The 17757-nt window shown below is 38.4% G+C and overlaps 1 protein-coding gene across 3 annotated transcripts in view; it reads left to right on the forward strand.

The window, feature by feature from the left end:
- ATP8A1 (ATPase phospholipid transporting 8A1) overlaps positions 1–17757 on the forward strand; it is a 225987-nt gene that overhangs the window by 171871 nt on the left and 36359 nt on the right. For all 3 annotated transcript variants that reach the window (XM_043438424.1, XM_043438425.1, XM_043438423.1), the window contains 5 exons: positions 5499–5573; positions 5678–5800; positions 9108–9186; positions 15049–15110; positions 17336–17392. In XM_043438424.1, coding sequence (XP_043294359.1) covers positions 5499–5573; positions 5678–5800; positions 9108–9186; positions 15049–15110; positions 17336–17392 — 396 coding nt within the window. The remainder of the gene's footprint in view (positions 1–5498; positions 5574–5677; positions 5801–9107; positions 9187–15048; positions 15111–17335; positions 17393–17757) is intronic.

A 17757-nucleotide genomic window follows, 5' to 3' on the forward strand; every position in this document is an offset into this window, starting at 1 on the left:
CTAAATCGCGCGAGGTTTCTACCCTCCAAAAACTTGCCAATAGAAATATAAAGCAAACCACATGTGTAATTTTACATTTTCTGGGACCCACATCAACAACAAGTAAAAATTAAAGCCCAAATTAATTTTAAATTATATTTCACTTAACTATGTATTCAATATTATTATTTCAGCTTGGAATCTCTATAAAAAATTATTAAAGCAATATTTCACATTCTTTTCTTCATAACTAAGTGTTCACAGTCTAGTGTGTATTTTACACATACAGCGTATCTTAGTTTGGACTAATCACATTTCAAGTATTCAAGAACCACATGGCCAGTGGCTATTCCTCTGGGTAGCATAGCACCAGTAGGTGAATAAGTAAACTCAACACTCAGGATGCGATAAGTAAGTTCTTTATATTTTTTTTGAAAAATAGACCATCTTATCATCAGAAGCTGTATTCGTAATCCTTGAACTCTAGGCGTTACCAGTTCCTTGCTCCTCTGGGAGCTTCACGGACCATGACAAGGAGCGCTCCGTAGCTTGTTAAGAAAGCCCTCCAACCTCCACCCCTGTCCGAGGACCTGCCTACGCCTGCATAAGTCTGCCCTGGGATCCCTTACACGTGTTTGTTCATGCCAGCTTGCCTTCTGCTCAGCTGACTGCTTCTCCACATCCATCAGCAGAGGCAGAACCTTCCCATGTGCCATTTGAAAATCATATCTCGTACTTTATGCCACAAAAGTAACCCTGTAAACAAAACAGTCAGTAGGCTTTACATTTCCCCTGCTGAGATGTCAGTTGGAAACCTGTATGTTTGCTTCAGCTGTTCTTTATGCCTGTCAGAATGCTAATCTTCTTATCAAAATGTTGACTGAGCATAGTTCTTATTATGAGTCAGATTAATAAAATTAAGGGCTTCCCTCGTGGTTCAGACGGTAAGGAATCCGCCTGCAATCCAGGAGACCCAGGTTCGATCCCTGAGTTTTTCAGTTTCAAAGTGTGCAGGCAGTTTTATTTATTGGTCACTAAAAATCTGTAATTAGATTGCAACGCATTAGGTAAAATAATGAAATACTATAATTAAATACTTGGAAACATAAACAGAATAATATGTGAATTTAGTTATTGTTCATTACTGCCGAATTTGGTCTGAAATAGTCTGTTTTGAAACAAAATGCACTTCCAAAATAGCTTATGAGATCATACAAAATATTTTGTTTATATAAATTTTTTATTCTTTTCTAATAAAATTATTTACAATTCTCAGTCCCCTCTATAGTCCTAACTTTTCTAGTTAGATTTTTGTCTTATCCCTCAACATTTATCGACATTAGAAAGAATACCAATTTAGACAGTTTATTTACATATATTCTTGAAGTATCTGGGTGTTTAGAGCCACTGGCAGCAATAAATCTGCTTGCAAAAATATCATTGTGTAAAATGAAATGGGTACTCAACTTGCCACTTTTTAAATCTAGATTATTTGACAATCAACAATGAAGTGGTCAAAATTATGTACTAATGGGAGACATAAAATATATCAAACTCACATGAAAAACTAAATCAGCATGCTCTGTTTCAAATCCAGAGTTATGCAATTTGTGGTTGATTAGCCCTAAACTTCACTTGGCTTTGAATTTAAAGCCTCTTTGAAAGATAGCTAACACTGATCAAATTCTTTACACATTGGAAAGGAAGTCAGTCCTAAACTTTACTGGAAATCTCATTCTTAAGTTATTTTTCTTTTAGCAGTTTATGGAAATGTATTTTGAATATAATTCAACTATCTTGGAAATGAATTGGCCTTTTAAATCAATTCCCAGATACCCAACTTTTGCCAGCTAAAACAAGTTCTGCAGATGTTAATGGCTCATGTCAATACTGTGAGTGAATAGACAGAATGCACGTCATTGAATGTCTCCAGTGAGGACAACTGCCCGTCTCGAATCTCCCCTTTCAGGTTTTGTGCTGGTGGGGCGTGGGAGCAGAGGACTCACTGACTGTTTGTAAGCTGCTGTTTAACATGCAGAAATGCTCCATCAGGGAAATGCCTGTGAAGCTTTAACTGCCACGCCTCTCCTGGGACGTGAAAGTCAGAAAATAATACCAGGACAGGCAGCTCTGAAGTTTCTTTGCTAATAAAGAAATAGGACGGAACACTATGGGATTTATAGATTATCTCTAAAAACTGCTTTTCCCGTTGCTGAACTGCCAGGAATGTCTAGCTACTGCACTGCCATAAATTATGGCCAAACAAATAAAAACAGATTTGGCAGGTGGCGGTATAAAGCGCTTGCTTGTGCTGGCCACTCGGCAGCGACTCTAGGTGTTCATTGGAATGACTGGCACTCGCTAAAGAGATTTTAGTTTCTCTGAAATGTCTGACTCCTTGCTAGCAAAATAAGACCTTTTCTCTCAAACAATTGGTCACATCCAGGTTTTCCGGTAAGATCCCAAGGCAGTGTAGTGTTTCTGATTTCCAGAAGCTTTGATTAAAGTCAATGAGGTGATACTTTCCCACCAAGTTGTGCTGAGGTATGGATTTCCTGTGAATTTAAATAATTTAGATACCTCCCCAGAGGGACTCATGTTTTCTTTCTGCATCCATGGTTTTGTTAAGTCAAGGGAGGGACTTTTATGTGTTTATAGTAATTTAGGTGTTGTTTTATTTAGTATGGGATGCATTTCTAATGTATCTTTGAACTGCAAATCTCAGACTAACTTGAAATCAGCCTTCTGGTAGACGTCTTCACTGTTAAAAATCTCTCTTTCCTTTAAAATATGTAAACTTCAGTGCCAAAATATTTATATGAAGATGTGGGTACTATAGTCATTTCTCCTTTAAAAAGAAGTTAAAATATTAACTTTTTAAAGCACAGGAAGAGAATTTTTAGAAACATGTTCACATACCTTTCAGTAGGAAAAATAAAAAGGCAACAGTGCTTTGATAGCTTTCAACTTAAAAATGTCTACATTGTCCTCATAAAGCAGTTAGATACGTAGTGAATTTTAAAATAAACTTGGACTGCGAGTGTGTTAGCTTATTTGCAAGTTATTTTGAATTGGAAGCTGAATATAAATATCCATTGACTTAGATTCCTCAATTTCAAATTTAGATTCCTCAATTTCAAGCTCCTAGTGGTGTTTTAATCACCAAATTTACATACAAAGAAGCCAGGAGACCATTCACATTTACAAGTGTTTATTCACACACAAATTTATTAATGTAAATGTCTCCTATTATACAATATTGATGTTTGCAAATGCGTTTATAACTAACCTTTGCGCCAAATCATGTCCATTAAAGGAATTTGCTAAGTAGGCAGCTTCAGCTTTCTTCAGACCAGCGAAGATTAGGCTGCATCTTTATAGACTATTCAGGCCACAGCTGAAAGTTCATGTTTAAAAATTCCTTGTATTACCATCATAGCATAAGAAATCTGAATGAGCTTCACAGTCACCTACAGGGAAAACATTACCGTCACCCAGAGTATCACAAATATGTATTTACATAATCCACATCTCAAAAAGGCCAAAATGTGAAAACACAATAGATTGCGTTGAAGTCTGTCCTGTCAATTTATGTCTACTTAACGCTTTCCAAAAAAAAACAGTTTTAAGTCTGCAGCACCACCCCAAGTCTCCAAGGAATAAATTTAACTTCCCTTGAAGATGCTAAGTGCTTTTGCATGTAGCAGTGAATGGTCTGGCTTCTAGGTGAGAGCACAAGTTTAAATCCTTTCTGTAAATATATGTGGCAAGCAAGTGAGAATTTCAGATTTGCCTCCCGTATCTATGCTTTTGTTCTTGTTGTCGTTAATGCGTGTTACAACCCTAACACAATCTGGACTTATTTTTCATGTGCTATTGCGACTTTGTTCTCTTTTCCATCTCATGAAGCCGACATTGGTTTTTATATATGCTCAGTCATTCCTTTCCACTATGAAAAGGAAAAAGATCAATGTGGGTACAGAAACTGTTCATAGTGAGGCCAGCCTGGGTACATATTGATAAATGGTGAATTTGTAGCAATTCATGCTTCCATAATGAGGTTAAATGAAACGTGAAGTGTAGCAAAGTCCGTGCAACTCCAGTTCAAAAATTCACTTAACCAGCAGGTCCAGACTGCTGTTCCCTAACAGGTTTTTGGTTGTTGCTGTGATAGTTTGGCTTTGTGTTTGCGTTTATGTCATGTTGGGTCAGACATTTTTCTCTTCCAGATCAATGTGATTTTTAATTACATTTTAGTCCTGCTTTTTTAAAAATAACATAGGGATTATTGATTTACTAACATTCACTTAAATTTTCCATTTGTCTTAAATATGCTGGAGAAAGTTTCTTTTTATTGTCCTTTAATTTTGTAGGCAAAGTTCAGTTTTCTGCTTTTAAGAAACCGCAAAATATATAAGAACATGTCACTCTATTAGTTAAAGATTTGTTTTTAATCAAAGTATAAATTTAAGTTACAAAATATTTTTAATATTATAGATTCAAATTTTGCATTCTGATGGCTGTAATTATCAAGAACTGTTTTTTTAAAAAGGTTAAATACTCTGACACATTAATTCTTCATCTAAGAATTCATTCTAAAAGGAAAAAGAAAAAAGAACAGGAGGAAATTTGGGGAGATGATGGGATATGTCTGTTACCTTGGGTGGGTGATGGCTTCACGCATGTGTGTCCAAATTCACCAAATTGTATACATTAAATGTGTGTCGTTTTTGTGTGTCAATTTTATCTCAGTTAAGCTATGTTTTATTCAAAGTGATTCATCCTAAAAAATTGAAATATTTAGGTTTTCTGAAAGAATATTCAGTTCTGAATTATGTGTAGTAGAAAAAAACCAGAAGCAAGCTAAATATCCAAAATAATAGGGGATATATATCCATTTCTGTTAACATCATTTTAAAGGGTATGTAACAAGTTAAGAAAATATGTATAATATAATGTTAAGAAGAAAAGGAATAGGACACGATGCTGCATATAGGTTTCCAGTAAGATAAATCTTTGAATGTATATAAATGAGCTACATGAATATAACCACAGCAGAAGACAATAAATGGTGATGGTATTAGTATAAGAAATTATTTTATTTTCTAAATAAACAAAATTTTTAATTATGATTAAAAAAACCTTTAAATAAATATCAGAAGATAGATATTTTAAAGGGGAATTAAAGGTCTAAAATTTTAATGGCATAAAATATATTCTCTAAAGTGTCTTTTAGGAAACAAGATTATACCTAATTTTTTTTAAATCTATGATTGCCTATTGGTATAGTTCTTTTTTGATTCAACAAGTGGAACCAATCCTGACCTAAATAGCAAAGACCTTATGAAAGAATCCCTTCAAATTAAAAAGTAAAGCAAAGAAATGCCATTTTCAAGAGAAGCATGAAAGTACGATGTCAGTGAAGCTCTTATGCACTGGTTGAGTAAAAACAGATTTTAAACATTGAATTTATGGTTTCAGCATTCTAATTTGGGGGGGTTGGACTGTTTTCTTCCTAGATCTGGTTTGCCTTCGTGAATGGCTTTTCTGGACAGATCCTCTTTGAGAGATGGTGCATAGGTCTTTATAATGTGGTAAGCTTAGGCCTCTTAATTATTCCTGTTCTGTTGAATACTTTGAGATAGAAGTTCACCCTGCGTTTGGCTACCTGGTGTGATGACTAGTTTGTGCGCTTTAGATGTTTACAGCAATGCCACCCTTAACTCTGGGAATATTTGAGAGATCATGCAGAAAGGAGAATATGTTGAAGTATCCTGAATTATACAAAACATCTCAGAACGCCCTGGACTTCAACACCAAGGTAGGAACCAGTGCCTGGCAGGACTTGCTCACCGCTCAGTTGCTTGGGGCATGGGTCTTCTGAAGCCAGGGAACCTCCGGGGTCCTGAGCGTGGCAGGCCAGGCTTGCTTAAAGCTCTGAGGTGACCTGGGAAGGTGTTTGGTTTTGCTGTGAATTTAAACTGTAACCACAGTTCACTGGAGGTTGGCAGGCAGCAGTCAGGTGGGCCTGGCAGGCAGAGGGGGTGGCCCTCTGACTTTTTTTTGCAGTTTTGTGGGGAAATGCTCACTTTCCTCAGAGGTCAGTCATCCGGGACTGACACGGGCTGTCTTTACACATACAAAGTGGTGAGGGATGACAGATCGGTCTTCACTCGTTCTCTGTTTTATGAAATAACTTTGTCTTCATTGGAATACTAGATTGTATTAAGCATTAAAAATATTGTCCCTGGTAGATAACTCATTTACCAATAGTAATCATTATTTACAATCATTATTAAGCCATAAAACTTAGTATAAGATAAAATATCCAACATTCTATCTAAAACCATATTCCGGGTTTATAGCCTATATAGCAAGCCATGGGCTTTTGTCATCTTTGTGATCCATGGTATTTCTTCATCGCAGGAACAAAAATATCTATTTCCTGCGTAGTTCACTTCCCTGCAATTATGTATTCTAAAGTGTTTCCACTAGTGTTTGTTAGTAATTCAGGTTTCTATCCAGTGTACCTGAGGAGTTTTGTTGTTGTTTTTTTGGTTTTTTTTAAGTTTCGTAACAGTCAAGGTAAATGTAATTTTGAAACTATAATAAAAGTATCAAATACACCTTAACAGAATTTTTTCTCATTTAATATAGTACATGTTGGTTATGTTATGCATGTTATGTTACCAATAATTATATGTAACCTTGATTTGGTGTTTTGAATTTAGGAAATTAATGTAGAATATTTTGAATTTTATTATTTCATAAAACTGTCAAATGACATCTGTCCTCAGTATACCAGGGGAATGGAGTGAGACAGGTGTGTCAGCGCCTCTAACCTCACACAGTAAATGATGGTGTTAAGTTTATTGCCAGGATGTCATTCATCTTCTGAGACAGGGTATTCATGAACGCACTGTGCATACATGTCCCGGTGTGCAGATGCGTACAACTTGAGGGATGATATAACTGAATTTGGTTAAATTAAAAAAAAAAAAAAAACTTAACTACAAGGTTTTTTGTAGAGTGGAGAACAAGTGGGTTTTTATAGAACCCACTGGGTCCATAAAGTATTTTAGTGGTCTTTTAAAACTGTTGCTATTTATAATATGCAATGTCTATACTTTAATTTCTTAATGTTTTATTTTCTTCTTTTTTAAAAATTTACCTTTGATGTCCAATTTGTATTAAATTCCACTGCCTTGCTAAAAGGTTTTCATTACCTATGATGAGTATTTTCAAGTGACAGAAAGCCACAATCGGGGCAGATACAATGGACCATGAGCTCTTGTTTCCTTGTAAATGTAATCTGAGAGCTAGGAAGTTTCCAGGCTTTCTGGCAGGCTAACAATAACCCTCACCAGCCCAGAGTGACATCAAACTCAGCCACATGTCCCCATCTCCCACTGCTGAGGCTCCATGGTGTCTCTTGAGAGTTAGCTTCCCAGCCACTGCCTTGACCTTACTCCTGTTGCTTATAAACTGATCCTCACAGGATTACCCAAAACCATTCCTAGAAAGTCACATCCTTTTGTACCCTTTGTATATGGCAACTTGGAAGATTTTGTGGCCAGTGAGAAAGTGTAACTGGTCATATATAGTTTTAACATGAGAACAGCCTTCCTTGTATTTTTTGCTGTTCTTGTATACAAAGTATCTCATACTCTGCAAAGCCCTGGCATTTAGAAAAGTCACCATATCAATCCAAAGAGAGTATACAACTTCTGTATTCATTTAAATATTTATAGATACACAAGCTGCCAGCAATTTTTATAGGGTTTATGGGTTTTTCTAATGATTTCAGTGAAAATTGTTTGAATAAATCCCATATAAACATTTTAAAATTCAGGAACAAATGGTTACAGAATGCACGGTTGTGTACACAGCAGTTGCTCCAGGTCCCCAGTGTAGGAGCATTGTTGCCCTGAATGACGACGATTACGTTTGTTATGGTAAAAAGGGTCGGAGGTGCTGAGGTCCTGACAGGGGTCAAAGGATTAACATGTGACAATAAGTATCGGTCAGGAAAATGGAAAAGTAGAACTAATTTTTCTTGCACCCACCTGTGCTTTCTGTCAAATAAAAACTTGCAGTAATGACATAGTGAGGAGAAGAGACAAAGGTTAATGAGTAACATAAGTTCAGATGTGTAATGTATTGGAGCGTAAATTGGATCATACAATCCAGTGTGGCTGAGTGAGCTAACAAAAGAGGCTGAGATCACAGTGGAAAATTTTGGGAGGCAGGCAACTTAATTTCTGTTGTTTGAACAGCTTAAAACTATTTTAATACATGCCAGTTTTATTTAGCATACGTTTTGTTTGCAAGAAGCACTTCTGAATGACAAAACTGCAACCCTTCAAAGGGCCGTTAAGAGTTCCAAACAGTTTTTCTATAACTTAATCTTTTACATCCATGTTACAAAGAAAAGACCAGTGATGCTTGCTTTCTTGTTAATAAAATACAATAGAAGAGAAAGCAATTACTATTAATGATATTATAATTGTATGAAGTTTGATGTTGACAGGTGTTTTAAAATTGTGAAAGTCTTTTATAACTTCAGTCCTGGTAAAAAAAGGCTTTGCTTTGAGGAACTATGCAATGTAAATGTTACACTTGTTATTTTTAGTGTTGTGCGTGTGGATGTGTGGGTGTGTGTGGAAAAAGAGAATGCACTATATCCTTACCATTTAAAAGTTTGCACTTTTATTGCACATGGAAAAGAAAAAGTAGGGATCTCACCAAATTACAATTTTCAAAAATTAAATTAAAATTTTCAAAAGTCTGTTCATCTGAAATTAGTCCCACTTGAAGAATTTCATGATCTAACAGTAGTTTTAAATTTTATTTTCTTCTTCAGGCAGAAATTTAAACTTTTAATCCTTGGTTTTTAGAAAGTAGAAAAAACTTCAGTGAAGCTGAAAAAACATTTAGAGAAACATAAAAATAAATAAATGACCCATGAAGGTCTAAGAGGCAGAAAGTGTCTGTCAGTTCTATTAATTCACAGTGGTGGCCCGACAGAAACACGTTTTGTGAATCTAGCTCACAGATAAAAAGAAAGGTCAGAGTTCACAGAGCTAGTTTATCGCAAATGGTTCTCATGGATTTTTGTTCTCCCTCAGGTTTTCTGGGTTCATTGTTTAAATGGCCTCTTCCACTCAGTTATTCTGTTTTGGTTTCCACTAAAAGCCCTTCAATATGGTAAGTAGGAAGGATATGAATGCTAAGAGTTGACTTTTACTTTTTTAGAAAAATAATTCATTGTCAATATATGTTAAAAATGATAGCAATGTTTCATTTTATGATATTTTTTCCTTAGCGTAAAATACATGCATCTAAAAGTTGTACACACTTTAAAGATTTTTACGATTCCTTTGGGAGCAAAGTGATTTAATATATGCAAAGCCTTTCTTCTCTACTTCTCATGGTTTTCAAACTTGCAGGGAGTGAAATTTTAGGCTTTTTTTTTCCCCTCTGTTGATGTATGGTTAGAAGACAATAGTACTGATATTTTATGTAGTCTATTTATTGTACCTGTGAGACTTGAATCAGCTCTTTATACTGAACCTAATCAGACATGCTAGTATTTTCAAGTACTTGAGCTGCAGCTTTAAATGAGATTTTCAGTATGTTTTTATGTTCGTCTTGGAGTGTAAGCTTTCATCTCTGCTTGTTTTGAGGGGGCGATGTTATTGTGTCAGTTTTGAGAGATGGGATCATGGTGAATTTCCTATACACATAAAAATGATTAAGTAGTCACTTTAGAGAAGAGGTCCCTGGATGCTTAGGCTGGTGTTGCTCTGTCCGGAGCAGACCTTGCCCTGGGATCCTGAGGAAGGCGGCTGAACACGTACCTCAGACATGACCCACGTGCCACCCTAGGTCTGCACGTCCGTCAGAGGTACCAGCTGTCCTTGCAGCCTGAGTTAGCCCTGGCCCATAAGATGCAGGGCCGGTTCTCCTTTCCCACCGACAGCCTCCTCTCCAAGCTGCCAGAGGCATCCTCATAAAACATCAGTCAGACCAGGTGCCTCCCTCCCCAGAGCCCCACCGACGCGATCACGTTTAGAACCAGATCCACGGCCCCAGGCTTGGCCAACCCCGCCTGACTCTCCTTCCGCCCACCAGGGCCACCCCAGCCAGCTCCCGCTCTCACCGCGCTCCAGCCCACGGGCCGTCCACCCGCTCTGCCCGTCTTCACCAGGGGTCCCGGCTGCCCTGTCCTCCCACCCCACTCCCGATCGCCCTGCGTCCAAGACCCTGCAACCCCAACCCTGTCTCCCCATGCTCTTGGATCTTCTTGGTGCTTGCCTAGTGGGTGTGATATATCTGCTTTTTTTTTAAATTCCCGTTCCCCTCTGTTAGAACCAAAGCCCCAGAAGGGCAGGGCACTGTCTGTTAAGTGCGCTGTTTTCGTGATGCCCCCTCAGAGCCTCGCTGTCTGTAGGCCCCCCGTGCATCACAGATGCTTCATGAGAACCTGCGGCGTGAGCGGGGGAGTGCGTATCACGGAGAAGACAGTAGCTTCGTGTGCTGGTTGGAGAGTCTCATCTCCTTCCTACTTTCATTGCTCCGCCAGTACAAAGTGAATCGATTCTCATTACCAGACCCTGGAAATAGCTGTGGTAAAATCTAATTAAGTATGAAATATTGACCCAGTGGGCCAGGAGAATCCTAATAGCGTTTTTTAGATAAAATTTTACACACCATAAAATTCACTCTTTTACCCTAGACGACTCAGTGGTTTCTAGTGTAATCACAGAACTGTGCCAATGTCCCCACTCTCTGATGCCAGAACATTTTCATCACCCCTTATGCAGGAGCAGTCACTCCTCATTTTTCCATCCCTCTCCCCCAGCCCCTGGCAGCCACTGATTTTTGTCTCTGTGGATTTGCCTGTTCTGGGCATTTCATACAAATAGAATCATGATACAAGAATTTAACTGATCCTTATTGTGGCATGAATCAGGACTTCATTCCTTTTTATGGGTGAATAATATTTCACTGTATGGATAGACCGCATTTTGTTTATTCATTAACTCACTGATGGACATTTGGATTGCTTCCGCTTTGGGGGGCCATGGGGTGTTGAAATCCAGGGTACAATATAAGACTTAAGTAAGTTTTCTAGGTAGTTTATTTTCCTAATGCAAAATCAATGTAGGCATGAAAAACTAGGAATGTCCATCATTGGAGCTATTTTAGTACTCTAAATTAGAAAGAAAATTTTTAAAGTAGCACAAAGCAGACAGCATCCCAAACACCTTGCCAATTCAAAACACTTTAGGAAGGAGAGGCTTGAAAGGAGCCCCAACTAACTCCAGCCCAGGATTCGCTCTGCATTTGTCTGGGGAGCTGCCAGGCCCTCCAGCCTCAGCAGAAGCAATTCACAAGGGGTGCTGCCTGGGGACCCCAAATCTAGCCAAGTCCAGAGAACGTGTGCTTCCTCTTTTCAAGAGATAAATGACATATAGCATAAATTATGTTTCAACATTCTACTTTTTTTTGCCCTTTTTTTGTTTTTAAATAAGTTTTTGTTTTCTTTAGCTTTTGAAAGGATGAGATACAGAAGAGATAGAAATAGTTGTATAATATATGGCTAAACATTCATTCACTTGCTTCAGTGTTTCTCAAAAGTATGGTCTATAGACAGCTGAGAATACTCAAGACCTTTTGAGGTCCATGAATGAGGTCAAAATTTCATAGTTTCAAATTTTTTATATTATCGAGACATTACTTGTCTTTTTCGTTGCTGCTGCAAAAGCAGCAGTGGGTAAAATTGCTGGTACCTCGACACAAACACTGGTACAACTGTACTGGAAATCATTATATTCTTCACTACCACGCACCCACATTAAAAAAAAAAAAAATGTTTCCCTTAAGAATACCCTTGAAGACGCTGTAAACCTAATACTTTTATTACATCCTGAAACTTGATACACATCTTACTAATATTCTGCGTGACAAAATGGGAAGTATGCATAAAGTACTTCAGCCGCAGGTCAGCAAGCAGCGGCTTTATCCACTAGAGTGTCTGGGTGGTTGTTGGAGTTATCAGCTGAACCAGCTACATCCATGAGGTCACAGAATCATGCATAAGTAAAAGATCCATTCAGAATGAATTTTTCCAATGAATTTTTTTACGGTTGTGTGTTAAGTCGCCTTAGCCATGTCTGACTCTTTGTGACCCTATGGACTGTAGGCCACCAGGCTTCTCTGTCCATGGGATTCTCAGGCAAGAGTATGGGCGTGGGTTGCCATGCCCTCCTCCAGGGGATGTTAGGAGTATTTTTTATTGTAACATGGGTTTAGAGCATTATGTAAGTTTTGTGTGTGCAACAGTGTATCTCTACTAGCTCTACATGTGCTCAGCGTGTTCACCAGCAGAACAGTTTCAGAGTCCACTGCAACTAACCTTTAGGAAACTATCTCCACGTCTTTAAGAAATGACTTGAGTTTTTAAGTAGCATCAAGGAATAGTCACAGTTACTAGAAAAGGCTATCAAATACTTCTCTCCTTTATAACTCCATCTCTCTGTGCAATTGGGTTTCCCTCATATGTGAGGACTTCCCTGGTGGCTCAGATGGTAAAGTGTCTGCCTACAATGCGGAAGACCCGGGTTCAATCCCTGGGAAGGGAAGATCCCCTGGAGAAGGAAATGGCACCCCACTCTAGTACTCTTGCCTGGAAAATTCCATGGATGGAGGAGCCTCGTAGGCTACAGTCTATGGGGTCTCAAAGAGTCAGACCCAACTGAGTGACTTCACTTTCACTTTCATGTCAACCAAAACAATATGAGAATCCAGTTCTATTAAGCCCGAAATTGTAAAAATGTAATAAGAAATTATAAAAATGTAAAACAATGAGTTTTCTCACTAATTTTTCTTGGGAGAGTAGTTATCAAATATATATAATATTTGCTTATATTATATATATTCGGTTTATTATTGTTATGTTTAGATAAATCAGTGCATGTTTTTAAAATGTCTGTCTTAATTTTTAATTTGGTAAGTATTAATTGATATAAAACCACATAAGCAAAAGCTTTGGGGGATTCTTAATCATTTTTAAGAGTTTTAGTCCAGAGCATATTAGCACAAAATATTAGCACAAGTAATCTACCTAAATCATTCAAATGCCAAACTGGATAAACCCAACAACAGGCTTTTAACTTTTTTCCTGATTCTATTTTGAAATTTATCTACAACTTTCTTATGACAAACCAGCGATGACTATAAGATTTATTGGACCCAATGACAACTATTTTTTATAGCTTTTTTGTATTGATTAGGGAACCTAACCAATAGGCCACATAGCAGAAGCATGGAAGTCCAGGATATCTAGTCAAACCTACGGTTTTTCCAGTAGTCACATATGGATGTGAGAGTTGGACTGTAAAGAAAGCTGAGCGCCAAAGAATTGATGCTTTTGAACTGTGGTATTGGAGAAGACCCTTGGTATTGCAGGGAGATCAAACCAGTCCATTCTAAAGGAAATCAGTCCTGAATATTCATTGGAAGGACTGATGCTAAAGCTGAAACTCCAATACTTTGGCTGCCTGATGCGAAGAACTGACTCATTGGAAAAGACCCTGACGCTGGGAAAGATTGAAGGCGGAAGAAGAAGGGGACGATAGAGGATGAGATAGTTGGATGGCATCACCAACTCGATGGACAGGAGTTTGAGTAAACTCTGGGAGTTGGTGATGGACAGGGAGGCCTGGCATGCTGCAGTTCATGGGGTCGCAAAGAGTAGGACAGGACGGAGCAACTAAACTGAACTGACCTGAAGATGCTTTCAGTTATTTTGTAGACCTGAGTTTACTAATTTGATGCTATAGAAGTTCGCAGATTTGTTGCAGGCATTTAGGTTTGCCCACAACAAACCCACAAGACATGTTAGCACGTCAGATCCTATGTCCTCAATCATGGAATACCCCATAGAGAAAGGTAGTCTCATAGGTCTCTGGACTGTGCATTAAGCAGTCTTTCTGGCTACTTTGATCTGAAAAATGTGGAGAAGCAGTAGGTCACACAGTTACACATGGCTGGGTGCTTTATATTTAGCTCATTTTAACCTCAAAGTCCCTCTAGGGTAGGTAGTTTCGCTTAGTCTAAGTGAAGAAACTGAATTCTGTGGAGATTGATTGTAGACAACCCAAGATGACACAGCTGGTCACAGAACCTCGCCGGTCTGTATCTCCAGAGCTCACCTGGCTCATCTCTTTTTCTTCATACCAGCACCACACTCCCCATCTCCTCTCATAATTTATCTAACGTACTTTGTCCTTATACGTTAGGCTTTGAATACACATTATCAAATATGTGCGTAAATAGAGTACTGTATGACACATATCTTGGGTTTTAAATTTTTCGGTGTTACCAAATGATTAAATATTGTGGTTTGTTCATTTTCATTTGATTTTTTGTAACCAGCAATAGTGATTTTTGATAGTTAGTACTGTTCCCTTCATCTGAAGCCATGTTTGTTAGTCCTTGCTGGAATAACAAAACACTTTTAGACGTACCCCTAAATTCAGCCAGACATACCCCTCAAAGAGCCTTATGCCTGGGATTACACTGGGGCTCCCCAGACCTCTGTCAGTTGCTTTTTTGAATCCCTTTTCGTCCAATGACAACAAGTTTATTGAAAGATAATAAGAAATCTCCCTAAAACCCTCTCCTATTGTTAACAGAGTTCTTTATTAGGGGTTCAGAATGCCTTCTCCTGTCTCACTGCCCATAGCACTAAGCTCTACTTGTAATGATTTTTTTTTCAGTCTCACGAACCCTGAGAATTGGTTAACAAGTCTAGTTTCCTTCTTCACGTTGGCTGTTGGAAATTAGATTTTCTATTTTTTTGGAAATTAGATTTTCATCTGTGACCCATGTTAGGCAACTTTATGATACTTCACACCATGTTTTGTTCCATTTGCCTCATTTTTGGCTCCATTGTGTGACCCCTGGTTCCCCTCTTTTGTTCAACACTCCTAGATTGATTAATGTTTGAATGGATTCTGAATTTATTTCCTTTCCCAACAAACCTCTCTTCTTTTCATGTAGGCACTGTATTTGAAAATGGGAAGACGTCTGATTATCTGCTGTTGGGAAACTTTGTTTACACAGTGAGTGGGGGACATTTGCCTCGTTTGCATATGAAATTGAATTACTTCATAGAGCTCATTTTATTTTCAAATTTAAATGTGTGCATTTCTGTATTTAAGGGTTGTTCGCACATCCCTTTAAAAATGAGATGAGATGTTTTGACTGCTAAGAGATTATTTTATATTAGGTTATAAAGATGTCATTTAGGTTCACTGTATAGGTCTTTGGTTGTTCTTATTTTCAGTATTCCTTCTTCACTCTTATTGCCTCACTTTCCCTTTTTGTCTCCCTTGTCCCTTTTTCCTCAGGTTTATTTTATTGCCCTTGTTCATACTTCCTTGCTTTCCTAAACTCATGGCAAATACTACCATACTATACTTGGGTGTTTAACCAGTAATTAATCTAGAGTCGCATTAAAAATAAAATGCCAAAAAAATTAAAAATCTCCATTTTTTCGAGATATTTAAGCCACGCAAGATATGGACTCCACTGTACGAAATCCCTGTGTAAACACTTGTGAGGGATGCATAGATGAGTGTGAGCCCCACCCTGCCATTCAAGAGCCAAAAAAATGTTTTAAAACCGTTTTTTCATCTAAAGTCAAAAGCTTCACAGGGGTACTAATGCAGAAGGTCACACAGTCAGTCTCCAAAAGATGCTCCCTCCAACCTTCACCTCTGAATTCTCCAGCCAGTGTCCTTCCCTCTCCTGTGTCCCCCTCCAAGGCTTCACAGGTGGGGACTCTGTGCTGTCCTGAATATTAAGCGGCCATTGATACGGCTGATTCAGTTGGTGGAAAACTATAATGTGATGTTTAAACAACTGATTAATAGGAAGTTAAGATCACTAAGTAACAGAGAGATAAAGGTTTTGGCAAATCCAGGCTCTCCTTTCCATTGACATCAACCCACTCAAGTAGTAAAAGAAAAAAAAAAAAAGGAAAAACACATTTGGGAGCCTAGTGGTTTGTTCTCATACAACAAGTGCAAAACAAACAATACTTGATGGACTAAGTTTAGATATAAACCAGTAGATGTCATTGGATGTCTCTGAGAGACATTTTAAAGTATCCAAGTCTTAATAGGGAGTATTTCCTTCATTTTGTGTCAAAATCTCTCTCTTATTTTGGAGTCTTTTATGTAGTCTAAGTAAAGTATTTAAATTTTAGTAAAGGTCTTATTTCTACAGCTCTTTATCCTGAATTGCTATTAGCTATGCTGCTGAGAAAGCCCCAGTGCTTCGCTTTATCCTGACGTTATGACCCAGCGGGCAGCATCTGCTACTGTGTATGAACCCTACAGTGAGCAAAAGTAGGACTGTGCGCTTAAGCACTCCCAGTCACCAGCGCTAGGCAAGCACCACCGTCCATCCCGGCAAGCTGTTGGCGGTGCCCCGACCTCCCGCGTCTACAAGCAGGATCGTGTGTTGTTTTATCACAAATAGATAATCATAGATAACGCTGCACCGCCAAGTACCATTCTTGGTATTTTGCCTATAAAGCGTTAAGTTTTATCAGATCCCAGTTTACAGATGGAGATGAGACAGAGAGCTCATGTAATTGCCTTGTTCCTCGTCGGAACAGCTAATAAACGAGGCATCTTGAGCACACGCGGTCTGACTCCAGGGCAATGTGGTCTGACTCCATTTAAACGTGATGCTATCCTATGGAAAACACAGGGCAGTCCATGAAATCTGGGTCCCCTGCTTTAGAATCAGCAGCATGGTCACTTGTAACAACAGATGTATGCAGCATGGAGATGTGACACGCTCCTACATTCTACTCTGCCGAGTCTCTAATAAGTCAAGTTACAGAATAAGTGTCCAGATTTCTAAATAGCCAGTTATATATTACTTTTATAATTCATCTTTAAAATTTAGAAAATGAAGTCTTTTATTGCAGATGATGTAAAATAAATTTAAAGCAATCTTAGGAACCAAAGATGACTGTAGACCTTAGATGATTCTCCATCACTATTCCTGAATTTTACGAGAAGTAGGCAGGCCCGTGCGCGGAAGGCTTGTGGCTGGACTGTCAGGGATGAGGAGGAGGAGGCAGGGGAGAGAGGCAGGAAGGTAAGGCTGTCCATGGCAGTTCCAGCCGGTCACAGTCGTCATGTTCAGCCATCAACTAACTCACTCATTTCTTTGCTGGTTGGACGTACAAGTCCAGCTGTGAGTAATCTACCAGCCTGTTTTATGAACTATCATATTTGTGAAGTAAAATAATGTTTCCCTTCTGTTCTAGTTTGTGGTGATAACTGTGTGCTTGAAAGCTGGATTGGAGACATCATATTGGACCTGGGTAAGAGGATCTTTAGTCACAACCAAGGAATATCACATTTATTTACACATTATCTTAATGTTCGTTGTTTTTCATTATAACTTTCAGTGTCCCTTTATGCTAGTTGCACAGGTGGTTCTATGGGGGTTCAGGAATGGAGGGAGGAAAACGTGGGACTCTAGTTTGATAACATTGAGTAAAAACTTACATAAGTGTATGTACCACAAGACTTCTCAGAGCCCTTAATATATGGTTGTACATTGTAAATATGCCTGAAAGTGGGAGGCCTTCAAACCTAATGACTAGGAATCTTTTCATGGTAAAGGATGTCACAAGACTGCAGAAAACCCATTAAAAATGATTCTGAAGACCACTTAATATTAGTG

This window comes from Cervus canadensis, chromosome 19 (genome assembly GCF_019320065.1).
Source record: "Cervus canadensis isolate Bull #8, Minnesota chromosome 19, ASM1932006v1, whole genome shotgun sequence".
Taxonomy (NCBI): domain Eukaryota; kingdom Metazoa; phylum Chordata; class Mammalia; order Artiodactyla; family Cervidae; genus Cervus; species Cervus canadensis.